The sequence below is a fragment of the Neomonachus schauinslandi genome, chromosome 3, assembly GCF_002201575.2.
Source record: "Neomonachus schauinslandi chromosome 3, ASM220157v2, whole genome shotgun sequence".
NCBI lineage: Eukaryota > Metazoa > Chordata > Mammalia > Carnivora > Phocidae > Neomonachus > Neomonachus schauinslandi.
In genome coordinates, this window is record NC_058405.1 from 69,457,262 (window position 1) to 69,474,528 (window position 17,267).

General features: G+C 37.2%; 1 protein-coding gene across 1 annotated transcript in view; it reads right to left on the minus strand.

Moving 5' to 3' along the window:
• FRY (FRY microtubule binding protein) overlaps window positions 1-17,267 on the minus strand; it is a 259,681-nt gene that overhangs the window by 143,948 nt on the left and 98,466 nt on the right. Inside the window, exons 9-11 of the mRNA XM_044913570.1 lie at window positions 15,632-15,724; window positions 15,439-15,537; window positions 13,683-13,784 (exon numbers count right to left, since the gene is read on the minus strand). Coding sequence (XP_044769505.1) covers window positions 13,683-13,784; window positions 15,439-15,537; window positions 15,632-15,724 — 294 coding nt within the window. The remainder of the gene's footprint in view (window positions 1-13,682; window positions 13,785-15,438; window positions 15,538-15,631; window positions 15,725-17,267) is intronic.

Below are 17,267 nucleotides of genomic sequence, written 5' to 3' on the forward strand. Positions count from 1 at the left end.
AAGCAGGGGGAGTGGCAGGCAGAGGGAGAGAGGGAAGCAGACTCCCCACTGAGCAGGGAGCCCAATGCAGGACTCGATCCCAGGACCCTGGGATCATGACCTGAGCTGAAGGCAGAGGCTTAACTGACTAAGCCACCCAGGCACCCCTGATCCTTCTTTTCTATCAGGTGAACCCTACCCCTTCACAGTCTACTTGAATGTCCCTCCTTTGTGCAGGCTCCTTGGTTCCTCCTCAGGTCTTCGACCCCATCCCATTAAAGCTAATTATTCTGTCCTAAGTGTCTTCTGACCTTCATACAACCTCTAGCATACAGCCTTGTTTAGATGTCTGAAAGCAAGGGGCATGGTTTACCTTGACATCTATTAGAATTCCCGCCATTCTTCAGGGGGTTGATAAATGTTTGCTAAATAGTCTTTGAACATCACTCTTAACTTTCTTATAGGTTTTTTGTTTTTATGTGACTTTTCTTCCCTTACTCATTTATTTATCTTGCCAAATTGCTTTAGCTGTTTAATTCTTAGTGTAGATAATTTGGATACTGATTTTTATAGAATTTATAAGTGTTTAGATATTACCCCAGATAAAGCTTACTTTTAGACTATTTATGTAAATTCTATGGAAAAGATGATTGAGAATGGTTTTTTAGATTTAGGAGAAATAGAATAAATTTTTGGTGTGATCATTATAAAATTCTAGATTTCTATATGCTTTCAGGTCTGATTTTAGAATTTGTTTTATTAGTCTATGTATTCACGGGCTAATACCACATTATTTTAAGTTTTGAGGCTTGCGTTTTATTACTATATTGTACACCTGAAACTAGTATTATACTGTATGTTAAGTAACTGGAATTTAAATAAGAACTTTTTTTTTTTTTTTTTTTTTTAAAGATTTTATTTATTTATTCATGAGAGACAGAGAGAGAGAGAGAGAGAGGCAGAGGAAGAAGCAGGCTCCCAAGGAGCAGGGAGCCCCATGCGGGACTCGATCCCAGGACGCTGGGATCATGACCTGAGCCGAAGGCAGACGCCCAACCATCTGAGCCACCCAGGCGCCCTAAATAAGAACTTAAAAAAAATAAAACAAATGTGTTTCATTATCTGGGTATGGATTATCTTCCATCATCCACTAGTCTTTTCTTCTTTTCAAAGGGTTTTCCCAGATATTTTTCCATGCTTATTCTTTCAAATAAACTTTATATCTACTTTTCTAGCTGTAGGAAAAAAAAAAGACTCCAACTTTATAAAGCATACATTGCTATATAAAGGGTTATGATTTGCCTGTTTGATTTGCATGCTTGGTTACATAGAGGAACTTTAAGTAAACTACTAAACTGATAAAGTTGCATTTAAAATGTTCCATCATTAAAAAATTTGGGGAATTCTAACTATCCTTCCCCCAAGCACTCCAAATTAGCAAATCTATGATATGTTTACATGGTGGTTAAAAACAGACTCTAGACACACACTGCCTGGGTTTGAATCCATCCTTGCTCTGCAATTTATTAGTGGTGTGGCCCACCTCAGGGTAGCTCCTTAATCTCTCTGGGCCTGATTTTCACTGTCTGCAGATGATAATCCTATCTACCTCCTAGGAATGCTGAGAATTAAATGAGTTAATGCATATAGGATATTTAGCACTGTTCTTGTCCATAGTAACTATTATTATGCACAAAGCACCAGGATCTAGCAGTAAACATGCTCTGATTTGGGGGAGCTTCCATTCCTGTAGAGATGTTTCTTCCTTTGTTAATTTCTCTTTATTAGTATATGTATTTTATATTTGCATAGTGTATCATTCAAAATTCTCTCATGTGCCTTATCTCATATTGTGAATCATGATGGGGTAGGGCAAACATCACCTAAGTTTTATTAAGGAACTTAACAGAGATCTCTAGTTTAAACAACTCATATTGCTATCTTCTGTTTAACTTCAATTGATTTTATATTCTTTTTTCTGTCTCCCTACCCACAATTACCCTTTTGGTGCATCCCATTGTGACTGATGTTCTTTTACTCTTAAGAATATACTTGAGATTATCTGTTTTTGTTTCCACAGAGACTGAAGAGCAATGTGGCTGACTTAAGTTTTCACTTTGTTTTACCTGTGGATCCTGTTCTAGTGCTTGATTTTTAGCATTTCAAGGTGATATCACTGATCACTACCATTGCCTCCTCAAATGATTTTCTTGCCTTTCTTCCATTCTTGGCACTGTCAAATGGTATTCTTAAACTGCAAACATGACTGTTTACGTCCCCACATTTAAAGTCCTTAAGTGGCTTCTAATCACCTCCTGGACAATGTCCAAATTCCATGATGTGGTACATGAGGCGCCTTTGGCAATCTGGCTCCCCCATTACTACCTCCTGCCTCCACCTTGGGCTTTGGTGCACCCCATACCATTATATCTCTTACCTACTTCTGGTCTATTTGGAAAATTTCTCCTCCCTGGCAAGATTCAGTTAGGTGTCATCTCCTCTATTAAATCCCTACTATCACAACCACTATTTCTCCACCCCAGAGAGATTGCCAAGTGCCTTTGCTCTCCACTTCCAGAATGCTGTTCTACCCCTTTACTTGTATATTCCTTAGCAGACTGTGAACTCCAGAATTCTGGTTTGTTCATTTTTGTATCCTCAATGACTGCCAAACAGCAGGTTATCAGTAAATATCAGTTTAAAAAAAAAAGCAGACTGTGAGTAGTAGCTGAACAACTTGATGCACTAGCAAGATGTCTTTATATAGGACCTATACAAGGAGGCAGTTCAAGAAAATGACATAGAATGATCCTGAACTCACCTCCTCTTAAGGACACAACTAATCTATAGCTACACATGGAATAATTCCCTCTGGGAAGAACCTGAACACTGGCTGAACAGCTACTTTATAACAAGGGATAAAAGGGCCACATGAAGACAGTCTTGAAAACCCCACATCCCAAGAGTGGTGACCCACCATGGGGAGGGCATCTCACAAATATGGAACTCCTCCCTGAGGAGCATGCAGTTTGTGCTCCACATTAGCTAGTCCATCCCTTAGGACCTGCACCAGAGAAATGAGTCCCCAAAATGTGTGACTTTGAAAACCAACAGGGCTTACATCCAGGAGAGCCATAAGGCTGTAGGGAAAGAGAGAGATTCTGCTCTTAAAAGCCTCATAAGCAGATTCACTCTCCCTGGGGCCCAGTACAAAAGCAGCAGTTTGAGAAGAGCCTAGACCATATGTGAAAAAGATAAAGTTGTTAATATTAAGGCATCTGCTAGAGGAGCAAAAGCCTGTTAGGACCCTGTGCAGGGATGGAGGCACTGGTGGGTGATATTTTTACATTCGCTCTCAACCTTGCTGGTGCTGGCACTGGGAAGTACTATTTTTGTACTCTCACCCTAACTGACCAGTGCCAACCCCTACCTCCCATGCCACTGCCTTGGACTTGCACCCTTTGTGTTGCTCCCATAAACCTGTCCCTGCCCCCTTGACCTACCAAAGCCAGTAGGCATGCAGAGCCCACACAGGGGATGCCCTTGAGTGCCAGGCTCTGGTGGCCAGGGGCATTGTGTTTCTGGGCTCTATGAGTCTTAACCAGAGAAACAGTTCCAGAGACAACCAAGAACTAGGACAATGTTGAACAATAAGGTTCATTGCCTATATAGGGCCACCCCTTTAAAACTGAGAGAGATAGCTGTTTTGCCTAACACATTAAAAACAAACACAGAGACTCAAGCAAAATGAGGAAACAGAGGAATATGTTCCAAACAAAAGGACAAGATAAAACCTTAGGGAAAAAAAAACTTTAATGAAATGGAGATAAATAATTTACCTGATAAGGAGTGAAAGTAATGGTCATAAAGAAGCTCACTGCACTCAGGAAAAGAAGGGAAGCACAGAAAGATTTCAACAAAGAGACAGACTATGTAAGAAAGTACGAAACAGAAGTCACAAGCTGAAAAATACAATAACTTAACTGAAAAATACACTAGAAAGGTTCAACAGCAGATTAGATGAAGCAGAAGAAAGAATTAGTCATCTGGGAGACAGGGCAATAGAACTCACCCAGACAGAAAAGCAAAAAGAAAATAATAATAATAATTTAAAAAAAAAATTGCTTAAGAGACCTATGAGACAACATCAAGCAGAATAAAATTCTGATTATAGGGCTTCCAGAAGGAAGAGAGAGAGAAAGGGGCAGAAAACTTATTTAAAGAAATAATGGTTAAAAACTTCTCTAACCTGAGGAATGAAACAGACATCCAAATCCAGGAAACCCAGAAGGTTCCAAACAAGATGAACCCAAAAAGACTCACACCAATGTACACTGTAATTAAAATGTCAAAGTTAAAGACAAAGAGAGAATCTTAAAAGCTGTGAGAGAAAAATAACGTGTTATGAACAAAGGACATCAGGTCAATGAACAATGAGCATAAGGTCATCATCAGATTTCTCAACAGAAACTTTGCAGGCCAAGAGAGAGTGGCATGATATATTTAAAGTGCTGAAAGAAAAAAAAAACAACTTCCAACCAAGAACACTCTACCCAGCAAGATTATAATTTAGAATTAAAAAAGGGATAAAGATTTCTCTGGACAAGCAAAAGCTAAAGGAGTTCATTACCACTAAACTGGCCCTAAAAGAAATGTTAAAACAAAGGGCACTAATTAGTAGTAAGAAAACATGTGAAAGTAAAAATCTCACCAGTAAAGGTAAATATATAGTAAAGGAAGTGGACTAATTACTTATAAAGTTAGTATGAATGTTAAAAGACATAGTAAAAATAACTATATATTAATTAGTTAAGGGATACAAAAACCAAAGAGATGTAAAATGTGACATCAAAAACATAAAAATGCAGAGTTTTAGAATGTGTTCAAACTTGCTATCAACTTAAAATAGACTGTTAAGTATATAGGCTGAGCCTCATGGTAACCACAAAGCAAAAGCCTATAATAGATACATAATAGATAATAAGAAAGGAATCTAAGCATAACACCACAGAAAGTCATCAAATCACAAGAAAGCAAGAGAAGAATAGGGAAACAGAGAGAAACTACAAAACAGAAAAAAATTAACAAAATGAAAATAAGTACATACCTATAACAACTACTTTAAATGAAATGGACTAAGCACTCCAATTAAAAGACACAGAGTTGCTGAATGGATAAAAAGACAAGACTCATCTATATGTTGTGTATAAGAGATTTACTTTAGATATAAGGACACACGCAGACTGAAAGTGAAGGGATGGAAAAAGATATTCCACACCAATGGAAACCAAAAGAGAACAGGGGAAGCTATACTCATATCAGACAAAACAGAAATGAAAACAAAGACTGTAATAAAAGACAGAGAAGGGCATTATATAATGACAAAGTGGTCAACCCAACAAGAAAATTTAACATCTGTAAATATTTATGCACCCAACATAAGAGCATCTAAATATATAAAACAAATATTAACAAACCTAAAGGGAGAAATTGACAACACAATAACAGTAGGGGACTTTAATGCCCCAGTTACATCAATGGATAGATCATTCAGACAGAAAATCAATAAGGAAATATTGGCTTTAAATCACATATTAGACTTTAAATGGCACATTAGACTAGATGGACTTAATAGATATATACAGAACATTCTCTCTGAAAGCAGTAGAGTACACAATTCTACTCAAGTGCACATGGAACATTTGCCAGGAGAGATCATATATTAGGCCACAAAAGAAGTCTCAGTAAGTTTAAGAAGATTTAAGTCACATCAAGTATCTTTCCCAACCGTAGTAGTATGAAACTAGAAACCAATCACAAAAAGAAAACTGGAAAAATCACAACTATGGAGGAGATTAAACAACATGCTACTGAATAACCAATGGGTCAATGAAGAAATCAAAGGGGAAATTTAAAAAATACTTCGAGATAAACGAAAATGGAAATATAATAAATCCAAATCTATGGGATACAGCAAAAGCAGTTTTAAGATTATAATGATATAACGATATAGGCCTATTTCAAGTAACAAGAAAAATATAAAATAAACAATCTAACTTTAAACCTAAAGGAACTAGAAAAAGAACAGTTAAAACCCAAAGTTAGCAGAAGGAAGGAAATAATAAAGATCAGAGTGGAAATAATGAAATAGAGACTAAAAAGACAATAGAAAAGATCAATGAAACTAACAGCTGGTTCTTTGAAAAGATAAACAAAATTGACGAGCTTTAGGCTAGACTAAGGAAAAAGAGAGAGGACTCAAATAAATAGAATCAGAAAATAAAGAAGACAAATTACAACTGATACAAAAGAAATACAAAGGATCTTAAAGGACTATTATGAACAATTATATGCCAACCAATTAGAAACCTAGAAGAAATAAATTAATTCCTAGAAACATAGCATCTTTCAAAACTGAATCATAAATAGAAAAATCTGAGTAAAGCAATTACTAGTAAGGCAGTTGAATCAGTAATCAAAAAACTCCCAAAAACAGAAGCCCAGGATCAGATGACTTCACCAGTGAATTCTACCAAACCTTCAAAGAAGATTTAATACCAATCCTTCTCAAAGTCTTCCAAAAAACTGAAGAGAAAGGAATACTCTCAAACTCATTTTATGAGGCCAGCATTACCCTGATACCAAAACCAGATAAGGACACACACAAAAAAGAGAAAATTACAGGCCAATGTACCTGGTGAACATAGATGCAAAAATCCTCAACAAAATATTAGCAAACTGAATTCAACAACACATTAAAAGGATTATGCACCATGATCAAGTGGAATTTATTCCAGGGATGGAAAGATGGTTCAACATTTGCAAATCAATCAACATGATAGGCCACATTAACAAAATGAGGGATAAAATCATATAACTTCTCAATAGATGCAGAAAAGCATTTGACAAATTCAATACCTATTGATGATAAAAACAAATTGAGTACAGAAAGAATGTACCTCAAAATAATAAGAGGCCATATATCACAAGTCCACAGAACATCATACTCAAAGCTTTCAGTTTTTTCCTTAAGATCAGAAACAAGACAAGGATGCCCACCCTCACCACTTTTATTCAGCATAGTATTGGAAGTCTTACCCAGAACAATTAGGCAGGAAAAATAAATAAAAGTCATCAAAATTGGAAGAAAAATGTAAAACTATCATTATTTGTAGACAACACAATTTAATACATAGAAAACCCTGAAGACTCTACCAAAAAAGTTAGAATAAACAAATGCAGTAAAGTTGGATGGTACAAAATCACTATACAAAAATCTGTTGCATGTTTATACAGTAACCACAAACTATCAGAACGAGAAATTAAGAAAAAAATCTCATTCACAACTTCATCAAAAAGAATAAAACACCTAGGAATAAATTTAACCAAGGAGGTGAAAGACATGGACACTATACTGTACTATTTTCTTGGAAACTGGAATGTGTATATGACATGGTACTTACTGAATCAGGCATTGTTATCCATAATGTACATATATTAACCCATTTTAATTCTCACCACAGCCCGTGAAGTAGAAACTGCCATTGTTCTCACTGTGCAGAAGAAGAAATCAAGGCACAGGAGGGCTAGTAAGTTGTAGTGCCAGAATTTGAACCTAGACAATCTGGTTCCAGTGTCTTGGAAGCATTAATTTTTCTACTAGAGTTTAATATTATATGGAGGCCACTCCAATATGCTACTGGCATCTACTAGATTGTACTCTACTTGAAAACAGGATTTCCTCCTCATTGTCTTTGTATTCCAAAAGCAGCTAACACAATAGGGGTTTGATATATATTTTCAGGATGTAAACACTTCAGCATATGTCTCAAACCACTGATTTGTGTCAAAAATCTCTACTTCAGGATTGAAGGACTCTTCTCCCATTGTAATCTGCTTCTCCGTTAATTAACAACAATATATTAATATATTGTGGCTCTGAGGTTACAGTGATGAAGGTGTTCAAGAAACTAGTAGGCTTCAGGGACGCCTCGGTGGCTCAGTCGGTTAAGCATCTGCCTTCGGCTCGGGTCATGATCCCAGGGTCCTGGGATCGAGTCCTGCATCAGGCTCCCTGCTCAGAGAGAAGCCTGCTTCTCCCTCTGCCTGCCACTCGCCCTGCTTGTGCTTTCTCTCTCTCTAATAAAAAAAAAAGAAAGAAAGAAGGAAAGAAAGAAACTAGTAGGCTTCAGAGTGGATCTTCCCTACTCCTCTCAGTGCGGGTCACCGACACCTTCATGTGACGTCAGCTAGCCCAGGACCTGCCCACCTTCCTTAAATTTTGCTTTTGATTTAGTTAAAGCAATTCAGTGTTAACAGTAACAAGTAGCGAGAACTGAATTCAGTGGCAATTTGGCCGGTGATAGGGTCATTGGAACCAAAGTTTCTCAAGGTTCACCAGCTGACCATTTGCACTAAGTCACCTGAACCTCTTATGAACATGCAGATTCCTTGACTGCACTCAGATATTTGAAATCAGAATCTCTGGAGGTAGGTTTTGAGAAGTTGCATTTGTAACAGGCTTCTTTGGAGATTCTGGTGCATGTTAAGGTCAAGCTCTACTGACAGAGATTGATAAACAATTTTAGTCATCTTTTGGTCTTGTTATACTCAACTACCTTCTAGTTCTCTCTTCCATTTCAACTAGAGCCATTGAAGTAAATCTATTTCTTTCTGTCATACTCCCTTGCATATCATAGTCAACCCCTTTCTTCTTTTAGGTATTTCCTTCTGATACTTGAATTTCTCTGATCATAATTCACTTTTTGATGACCATACTACCCAAAGAACCTATGTGCAAAGAATATAGGTTTAGGATAACTCTAACACTCCTGGACCAACAATTTATGCAGATTATTTTCTCTTCAGTGTCTGAATAAATAAGGCATTCATGGAAAGTCATACCCTTGTCAGCTGATTACTAATTTTAAGCCTAGTTCATGTGCATCATTAGAATTTATAAATCCCACTTTGAAATGTGTCTTGAACAGATCTGAAAGATAGATGAAAAGAGATTTTCTCGGGGTCCCTGGGTGGCTCAGTCGTTAAGTGTCTGCCTTTGGCTTGGGTCATTATCCCAGGGTCCTGGAATCGAGTCCCACTTCGGGCTCCCTGCTCAGCAGGGGGTCTGCTTCTCCCTCTCCCTCTGCCATGCCCCCTGATTGTGTTCTCGCTCAGATAAATGAATAATTAAAATCTTTAAAAAAAAAAGATTTTCTCAAGTTTATAGAAATGAGGTTAACATTAAAGCAGAATAACTGCTTCTAGAAAATTATTTAAAATAGCCAATACTATATCATTTAAATTTGAAACTTACAAAGAGGACAGTAGTTGTTTTAAAATGAATGGTGCCATACATTTTAATGCATTCTACTGATGGCTGTGGAATCCTTAATGTATTACTCAATGTCTACTCAATGATATAAAGATATCGTTAATTATCTTACTATTACATGAAAAGTTTAAAAAAGCACTCCTTAAACTTCATTGTGATTATTACACATAAATATACATTAAGTGCTGAGGACAAGTTTCAACTAATATATGGCAACCACAGGTTTTGAGATTCTTAATGGAAATCAAAAGAGCTTCCTTGCACCCTCCCTCCCCTGCTCCTCCTGAATGTATCATTCTGTTACAATATCCTACTTTATTTTATTTACAGCAGTTATCAATATCTGAATTTTTCTTCCTATGTATTTACTTGTTTACAGTCTGTCTCCCCCACTAAATTACAAGGTCTAAGAGGTCGGAGAGGGTTACTGTCTTACTCATTTACTCCCAGCACCTAGGACAGTGCCTGGTACTCTTCATGTAAAAAACTGTTGACCAACTGATTGACCGGACAAATGAATGAATTCAAGTCTTAGCATACGCAGTGACTGAGATGAAAGGATAATCATTTTTAATTTTGTATTGTCTAGCCTTCAGATAAAGTATTGCTCTTGGAGCAAAATATTTAGAAAAACATAAATGATATCTGTGAAAGCACAGGGCAAGCTCAATGGAGCTTATGACACTGTCATGATGATCCATGACAAAAGTATGTAGCCCCCCATACTACTGGCTTGGCTCATAATAGATTTCCAATTACTGAGAGATATTGTTGTTATTAACTATATAGCAGACTCATTTTTTATCTTTTAAGGTTTCTTTTATGGTTTTGTTTTGTTTTTATAATCTGGACCTCTGGGATATTATATTCACTATCATAAAATTAAAAAAATTAAAAAATTGTTCCAATTATATCCATTTTGAAGGATGAGAAACTAGCACAGTTATTATGAATACTTAATAAATACTACATGTTAAAAGAACTATTAATAAATGGAGAGTCACAACAAAAACTTAAGTACTATTAAATCAAGTTTCATAACATTTCCTTTTTTTCAGAATTAGGTGTGTTATGGCAGATGTGAAGGGAATGTATCAATTTTTAATTGCTCAATATGTTCAGATTCTGACATTAAATCTACAGAAGAAAAAAGTATTGGTTACTACTAAGCAAGAGTTCTTGAAAGATGTCAGTGTTGTGGTAAGAAGGTGCCATAAATTCCTCATCACTTCACAAGAGTCTATTGCTAACATAAGGTTGACCTACTTAACTAAGTGTAAATAAAGACTTCAAGTTTGTGTTACCAAAGCAGCCTGCTTCCGACAGACTGACTCTGAAGATAAACCAGGGCACTGACATTAAAAGAGCATCGATCTGAGAGCTTGTTTACTTTGAAAGCAGCAGATTTTTCATGCTCAGTCACTTCTATTCTGCTCTATGTCACACTGCCACCTTGATGACCCCCCTCCGCAGAACACATCAAAGATGGCTACCAAGTTCAATTTGTAGGGTTCAAACAATAGGTTCACTATACTTAAGCATGTATAGGGAATTGGGACACAAGGAGGGCAAGAGTGCTGGAAGCAAAAAGGGGACAGGTAAACAGGGAGAAAAGTTGGTCTGCTGGTCATTATGAAATGATATGGTTGGCTCTACCTCTCATAAAATACTGACACTATTCAAGACAAAGTATACTTCTGAAGCTATATTAGTTTTTCTTCATGGAGTATTTGTTAAGTTGGTTTGGAAGGTTTTCTGTATATTTATGACATTTTAAAATGGTCTCTCTTTTTTTTTTTAAGATTTATTCATTTATTATTTTAGAGAGAGAGAGAGAGAACATGGAGGGAAGGGGCAGAGGGAGAGGGAAAGAGAAAATCCCAAGCAGACTCCCTGCTGAGTATGGAGCCCATGGTGGGGCCTTTTCCCATGACCCAAATGGAAATCAAGAGTTGGAAGCTTAACCGACTGAGCCACTCAGGCACACTTAAAATGGTCTTATTTAATCCCTGCTGGGTTTAGTTCTAAATATATGTGATACCATTTTATTCCAATTGTAACTCATCAAGGATCTTTTTATACCTTTTAGCCTTGGGGTGGTGAATTCCAACAATTTAGTACCCATAAAGAAAAATATCGTTGCCTTAACTTGGCCTAATAACTACCTCTTTCATGCTTCATGGGGTCCTGAACCTTTACAAATGGCACAAGAATCTCTCTACTCTCAGCTTTTATATCCCTCACTGTCTCTATCATGCATTTTGAAACTTTGTTACATATCTGCCAATGAAATGCTAAACTCCTCCAGGACAGAGACTCTATTCTATATCTAGCTTTAATATAGTTGACTTCCCCTATGTTTCCCATTTCCAGCACCTTCCCTAGCACCTCACGCAGTGGGCACTTCATACCTACTGGGTGAACAGAATGGAATTCTGGAATTTGGTTCAGTCTCTATGCTATTGCCTCCATATACTCTTTCTGATCTCATCATGGCCATTCTCTTAGAAATCCTAGTGCTTGAAATGTTTGCATAGGGATACACCATCAGCTTGTAGTCCCACTTCCCTCTAGAGCCATTTATAATCCTGTTATTAAGTCTTTTTGGTGGGTTTTGACTAAAGTACCAATATTTTAACTTTAAAGCAATTACATTCTAAAGTAAGATTATGCCACTATATTTCAAAAGCACCTACTTTAAACAAAAAATTTTGGTTTTTTGGCCACAACAATAAACTCTCATGCAAAGTATTATTTTAACTCTAACTAAAATTCATCACAAACATACTGAGCATAATATATATAGAAAAATGCACTGTGAACATTCTTAATTACTTCTTTGTTTTGAGCAAAATGACCATTTTCTACCTGTGTAAAATGTAAATAAACAAAAAATATTTTTAACTGGAACTAATAACTGAATAACTTAAAAGTGGACCAAACAACAACAAAATGACATTGGGCTCTGTGTTAGAGATGTATTACAGATGCATAAATCCCTAAGTAAAATATCGGAGAGTGCCTATTATATAATAGTTGATAACCCTGAAAAACTTTTTGTTTTTCAGAATACTTTTTAAAAGCTTAATTCTGTATCCACTCCTATTATATTTCACTGCCAATTTGAAGAAAATAAATGATTCTAATCTTGGATTTCACAATCCGTGCTTAAAACAGCTCTAATGCAGATTATGGTGTAATTATGGTAAATGCCAAAATAATGTAATTAATCTTAACCACTTCACTAAATTAAAGTGTCTTGTAACAAAAAAGACAAGGCAACATGTATAAGCACATACAGGATTGTATAATTAAGTATATTTCAAAAATTCTAAAGCAGCAAATATCAAACTCATAGAAGAACTTCAAGACACAACTGGAAACAACTAGAAAATATACACTGTTTGCACTTACGTTAGGGTTGGTTTTCATTTAGTTGTCTCTTATCAATAGGTCACTAAAACTTAAAATATGCTTAACTACTTAAAAGTTATACAGCCAATTTTAAAGCTAATCATTATAGTAGTTTTAACTGTAGGTCCCTCGGTTTTAGGAACAATGACTTCATTCCTCTCATTGAGCACCTTTCCTGCCTACCCACCACAATACTTGTTCAGTGAGTGCCTAGGGCTGATGGACTGCCATGTGGCTTGAATAGAACACTTTCAAATAATCACAAATCACAATAACAGGTAATAAGTATTCTCTGTGACTGGGGCCAATCCCTCCACAGAAAGGAACTTTTCCCCTCAAATATTTTCCTAGACTGGCGGGGGCAGAGGAAGGATGCAGAGAGTATATAGGTGAGCTTCTGAAATCAATTCACATGGTTCTGCCAGTGAAGTGCGGCCTCCCCTTTTTTAAAATCAGTTAGATAAAATGCAATAATTAATGCATATACAAGGGTATTTAATTCTACCCCAAAAATGATCCTTACTAGAAAAGATTTATTTCCCCAATTTGGGAGTGATTTCTCTTATCCTTGGTCATCTTCTAAAACTGACTATATTTGGGGTGCCTGACTATATTTGGTCAGTTAGGTGTCTGACTCTTGGTTTTGGCTCAGGTCACGACCTCAGGGTAGTGAGATCAAGCCCCCTTTTGGGAGTCTACCTGAGATTCTCTTTCCCCCTCTCCCTCTGCCCCTCCACTGGCTTGCATTCTAAATAAATAAATAAATAAATAAAGTCTTATATAAAATTGACTATATTTAATAAGGAGAACTCTCATTAATATATTTTTTTCATTATCCCAATAGTATAGGATAATCCCCCCACAAACTTTAGGAATCACTTGCAGAAGCACATGTAACCGTCTCGGATGCCTATCTAGTGTATAAAAGATTTTTTTTGAACTGAGAAATACTAACTTTAAGGTTGGATAAGCAGTTGTTGAGGAAAATATGCCACCTGTTCAGGAACAGCTGCTTCTGACTGACGCAGAGAAGGCAGGTCACCAGGGGGTACAAGGCCTGAGGAGAAAGAAGGTGAGGTCACGAGATGATTTCTATTTCAACAAACCAGGTAACACACGTTCTCTGGAATCGCTACATAGCCATCTCCCTCTGTGGGCCAGAATAAACAGGACGCTTTATAACACAAGGCTCAACGGGGGCCATGAAGAGGTAGGCATTTCGCAAACGCCTTCTGACGATGATGGGGGTGGAATTATCTAGAATTATGAAGTGTATGGTAAGTTTCATGTATAGTAAGTGGAAATCTGATTCACTGATTTAGTCTTCACTTACGAATTTTAAAAACAAACTCATTATCTTAGATCACTCTCAATCCTCAGAGAGAAAGCAGGAAGGCACACTAATTTTAAAAATGTTATTTTTGCTCATAAACATCTACTAGCTTGTCCTTGTCTAAGAGGTAGGTGTATATATTTTCTTTTGCATGCAATCTTCCTGTAATTAAGGAAGATTCCTAAAAGACATGTTATTGCATTGGTAAACTCCACCAAGACAAATTTAACCACAGGAGGAATTTGCTTACGAGTGAATAAACAGAGGTGCTACTGTGCTTTTCCTGCCTAACTGGGCTGGTTTCCCACAGCAACTGGAGAAGATAGAAAAGCTAATGAGCAGCCACCCAAAAAATTTATATGCAGAACCCATCACCATTCTGCTGAACCAGATATACACCTTGAGGGCACCCAAAGAATTAAGGCTAGTGAAGATTTAACAAAAATATAACAGGCTCATCCATTAAGTTGAATTAGCAAAAAACAATTGCCACAATGAGATTCAGTGCTTCACAGACCATTAACTTCATTTTTTTATTCACTTGGTTTTAAACTGACTTTGAACTACGCTACCATTGAGTATAACTCTAATTCCAGCCAGTAATCTAAAAAAAAAAAAAAAATACTAGTGATTAGTCACAATGACCACTGAAGTAGACAATGAGGACATCTGTCACCACTGCCAGCAAAGCAACTCTGAACATTACTTTGAACACCGGCATAAATCATGCCAGTAAACCAGCTCCCTAAGTAACCTGCTTCCTCCATACTGTCACAATTATAGCCCATATGCCACGTGTTGATTCATAAACCAGAGTCTTTTTTTTTTTTTTTTTTTACTACTGAGGGCAAAAGGTCATGGTAATTCAAAAGATTTTTCTGTGCCACTGCTCTTCAGCACAAACGCTTTCCCAATTACTGTTTCCTCAGCCTTCAGAGAAGCTTTCCTATGGGCAACTGTCTCTCTCCCAACTCCCTTTGCTGCCTGCTTCCATTTTGATTTTGAATATCAGGATAGGAACGAACCAGTGAAGACCTCTGAAGATTGAAAAAGATAAACTGTTATTATAAACTTTGACTTTTAGATTGGAAAAAATACTCAAAACAAAAATCAAGGTAAGCCAGTCTTGAAAATAAACAACAGAATCTTAGGACAAGAAGGGTCATCTGAGGTGACACCATCTAATCCCCTTATATTACTGTGATCCAGTTATGGTCAACGTTAAGTACAAGCTCCAAATTTGGAAATGCTCCCTCTTTTGGGGGCAGCTGTAGGTAATGCTCCTATCTGGGGGACCCTTATGACTCTCAAATAGATTTCAGCCTAAGGATTTTAGCCTCTGCAGTTTTGCGTTTTGGATTTTCTCAGAATTACTAACCAACGAATGCTTCTTTCGAGAAGAAAGTTCCAGCGTGGTGTCATATAGGCTTTCAACAAAGTTTCTAAGGCAGGGAACATTTACTTCATTTTTAACAGCCTAAAATAGAGATGCATGTTAATATCATATTAATGAAATTGGTGATTCTCTAATCCAATTTGAAGAAGTTCTTAAAAATAAAAACGTAACTCACGGCAGCAACTGGGACAAGAATTTCAACAAAAAGCCCAGCCAAGGCATGCTTGATATCTTTGTCTTTGACCTCGAGGAAATAATGTGCACATTCCTAGGAAGTAGAAAAAAGCATAAAGGAGGGAGAACAGATTGAAATGTGCACATAAAATGTACTTAAACAAATGTAAGGAAACAGCTTTTAATTCAATCATATACACGAACATAGCATATTCCTTAATCCATTAAAGAAAATCACTGGATTCTAGCATTAATACTTAAGTTCAAAATGGCCTCAATGATATTTTGCAAGACTGGTTTTCTCACTCTCCCACTTCTCTCAAATCACTATGCTGAAAGGACAAAGCATCTACAACCAGGAAGCAGTTACTCATCCACTCACTTAATTGGTTGATTCATTCATTCAGACATTCATTGCTGACAAATTTGTCTTGACCACCTACTGTGCGTGGGGCCCTGGGTCCTTGATTAACCCACAAACACAGGTCCCCATAGAAGGTAAACATGTGAAGAGAGGCAGAAGATATTAAACTTATTTTGGGCCCTGTGACAGCCCCAGGCACAGAGCTGTTTACTTCTTAGCTCTGACATTTTAGGTGTGTTTATTCAGAAAGTTTCATAAGCAAGTTTGGAATGCTGCCCTCCCCCACCCCAGGCAAGAAACTTTTAGAATAGTTCCTCAAGCAAGGACGTCTTTGCCTGTGGACTACTATCTATGAAAGGGTATTTTTGGTGGCCCAGAGAATCATTTATTGGGGAAGCTGGCCTGTTGAGAATTCCACCAGCCCCTTTCTCCTTCCTGGCCTTTTTGGTAGTAACTATTCGTTAGGTATTGTTTTCATGGAAGGGTCCCAGGCTACAGGGATTTGTGATGATATGGTAATATCTATATTAGCTATTATACTTATTTTCAGTCAACATTGGGACCACTGCCAACAAAAGTTACCACAATCTCTAGTCTATTGACTCTATACTAAGACATCAGTCCAAGAAAGGCATTGCCAACATGGAGTCATTGAAATGGTTTCCCCAATGCAGAATGGCTCTTCATGACTCCTGGAATTGGGGCCCTTTTCCTACATTATTTTGTATATGTGTGTAAATAGTCTTTCGAGTCATCATTCAAATGCATAGATACATGAATTATTCATATGAGAGAGGGATAAAAAGTGTTAACAGTTACTAAGTGCTTACCACGTGCCAACAATCCTCTGAGCCACCTTCTAAGGTTAGCACCATTATGACTGTTTTGCACAAAGGTAAGTGAGGCGGGGAGGGGTTAAGGGTGACTTGCCCAAGGTCACAGTGTTGGTAAGTGCTGAAGTTTGAATTTAAACCCAAGAAGCTTGATACATGGCCTATATTCTTTTTTTTTTTTTTAAATAGTTTCACGGAGATATAGTTCACATGATATGCAATTCACCCACTTAAAGTGTACAATTCTATGGCTTTTAGTATATTCACAGTTGTACATTTTTTAACGATTATTTATTTATTTCACAGAGATTGAAAGATTGACAGAGAGAAAGAGAGATGAGAGAGAAAGAGGGCAAGCAAGGGGAGCGGCAGGCAAAGGGAGAGGGAGAAGCAGGCTCCCGGTTGAGCAGGGAGCCCGATGCAGGGCTCGATCCCAGGAC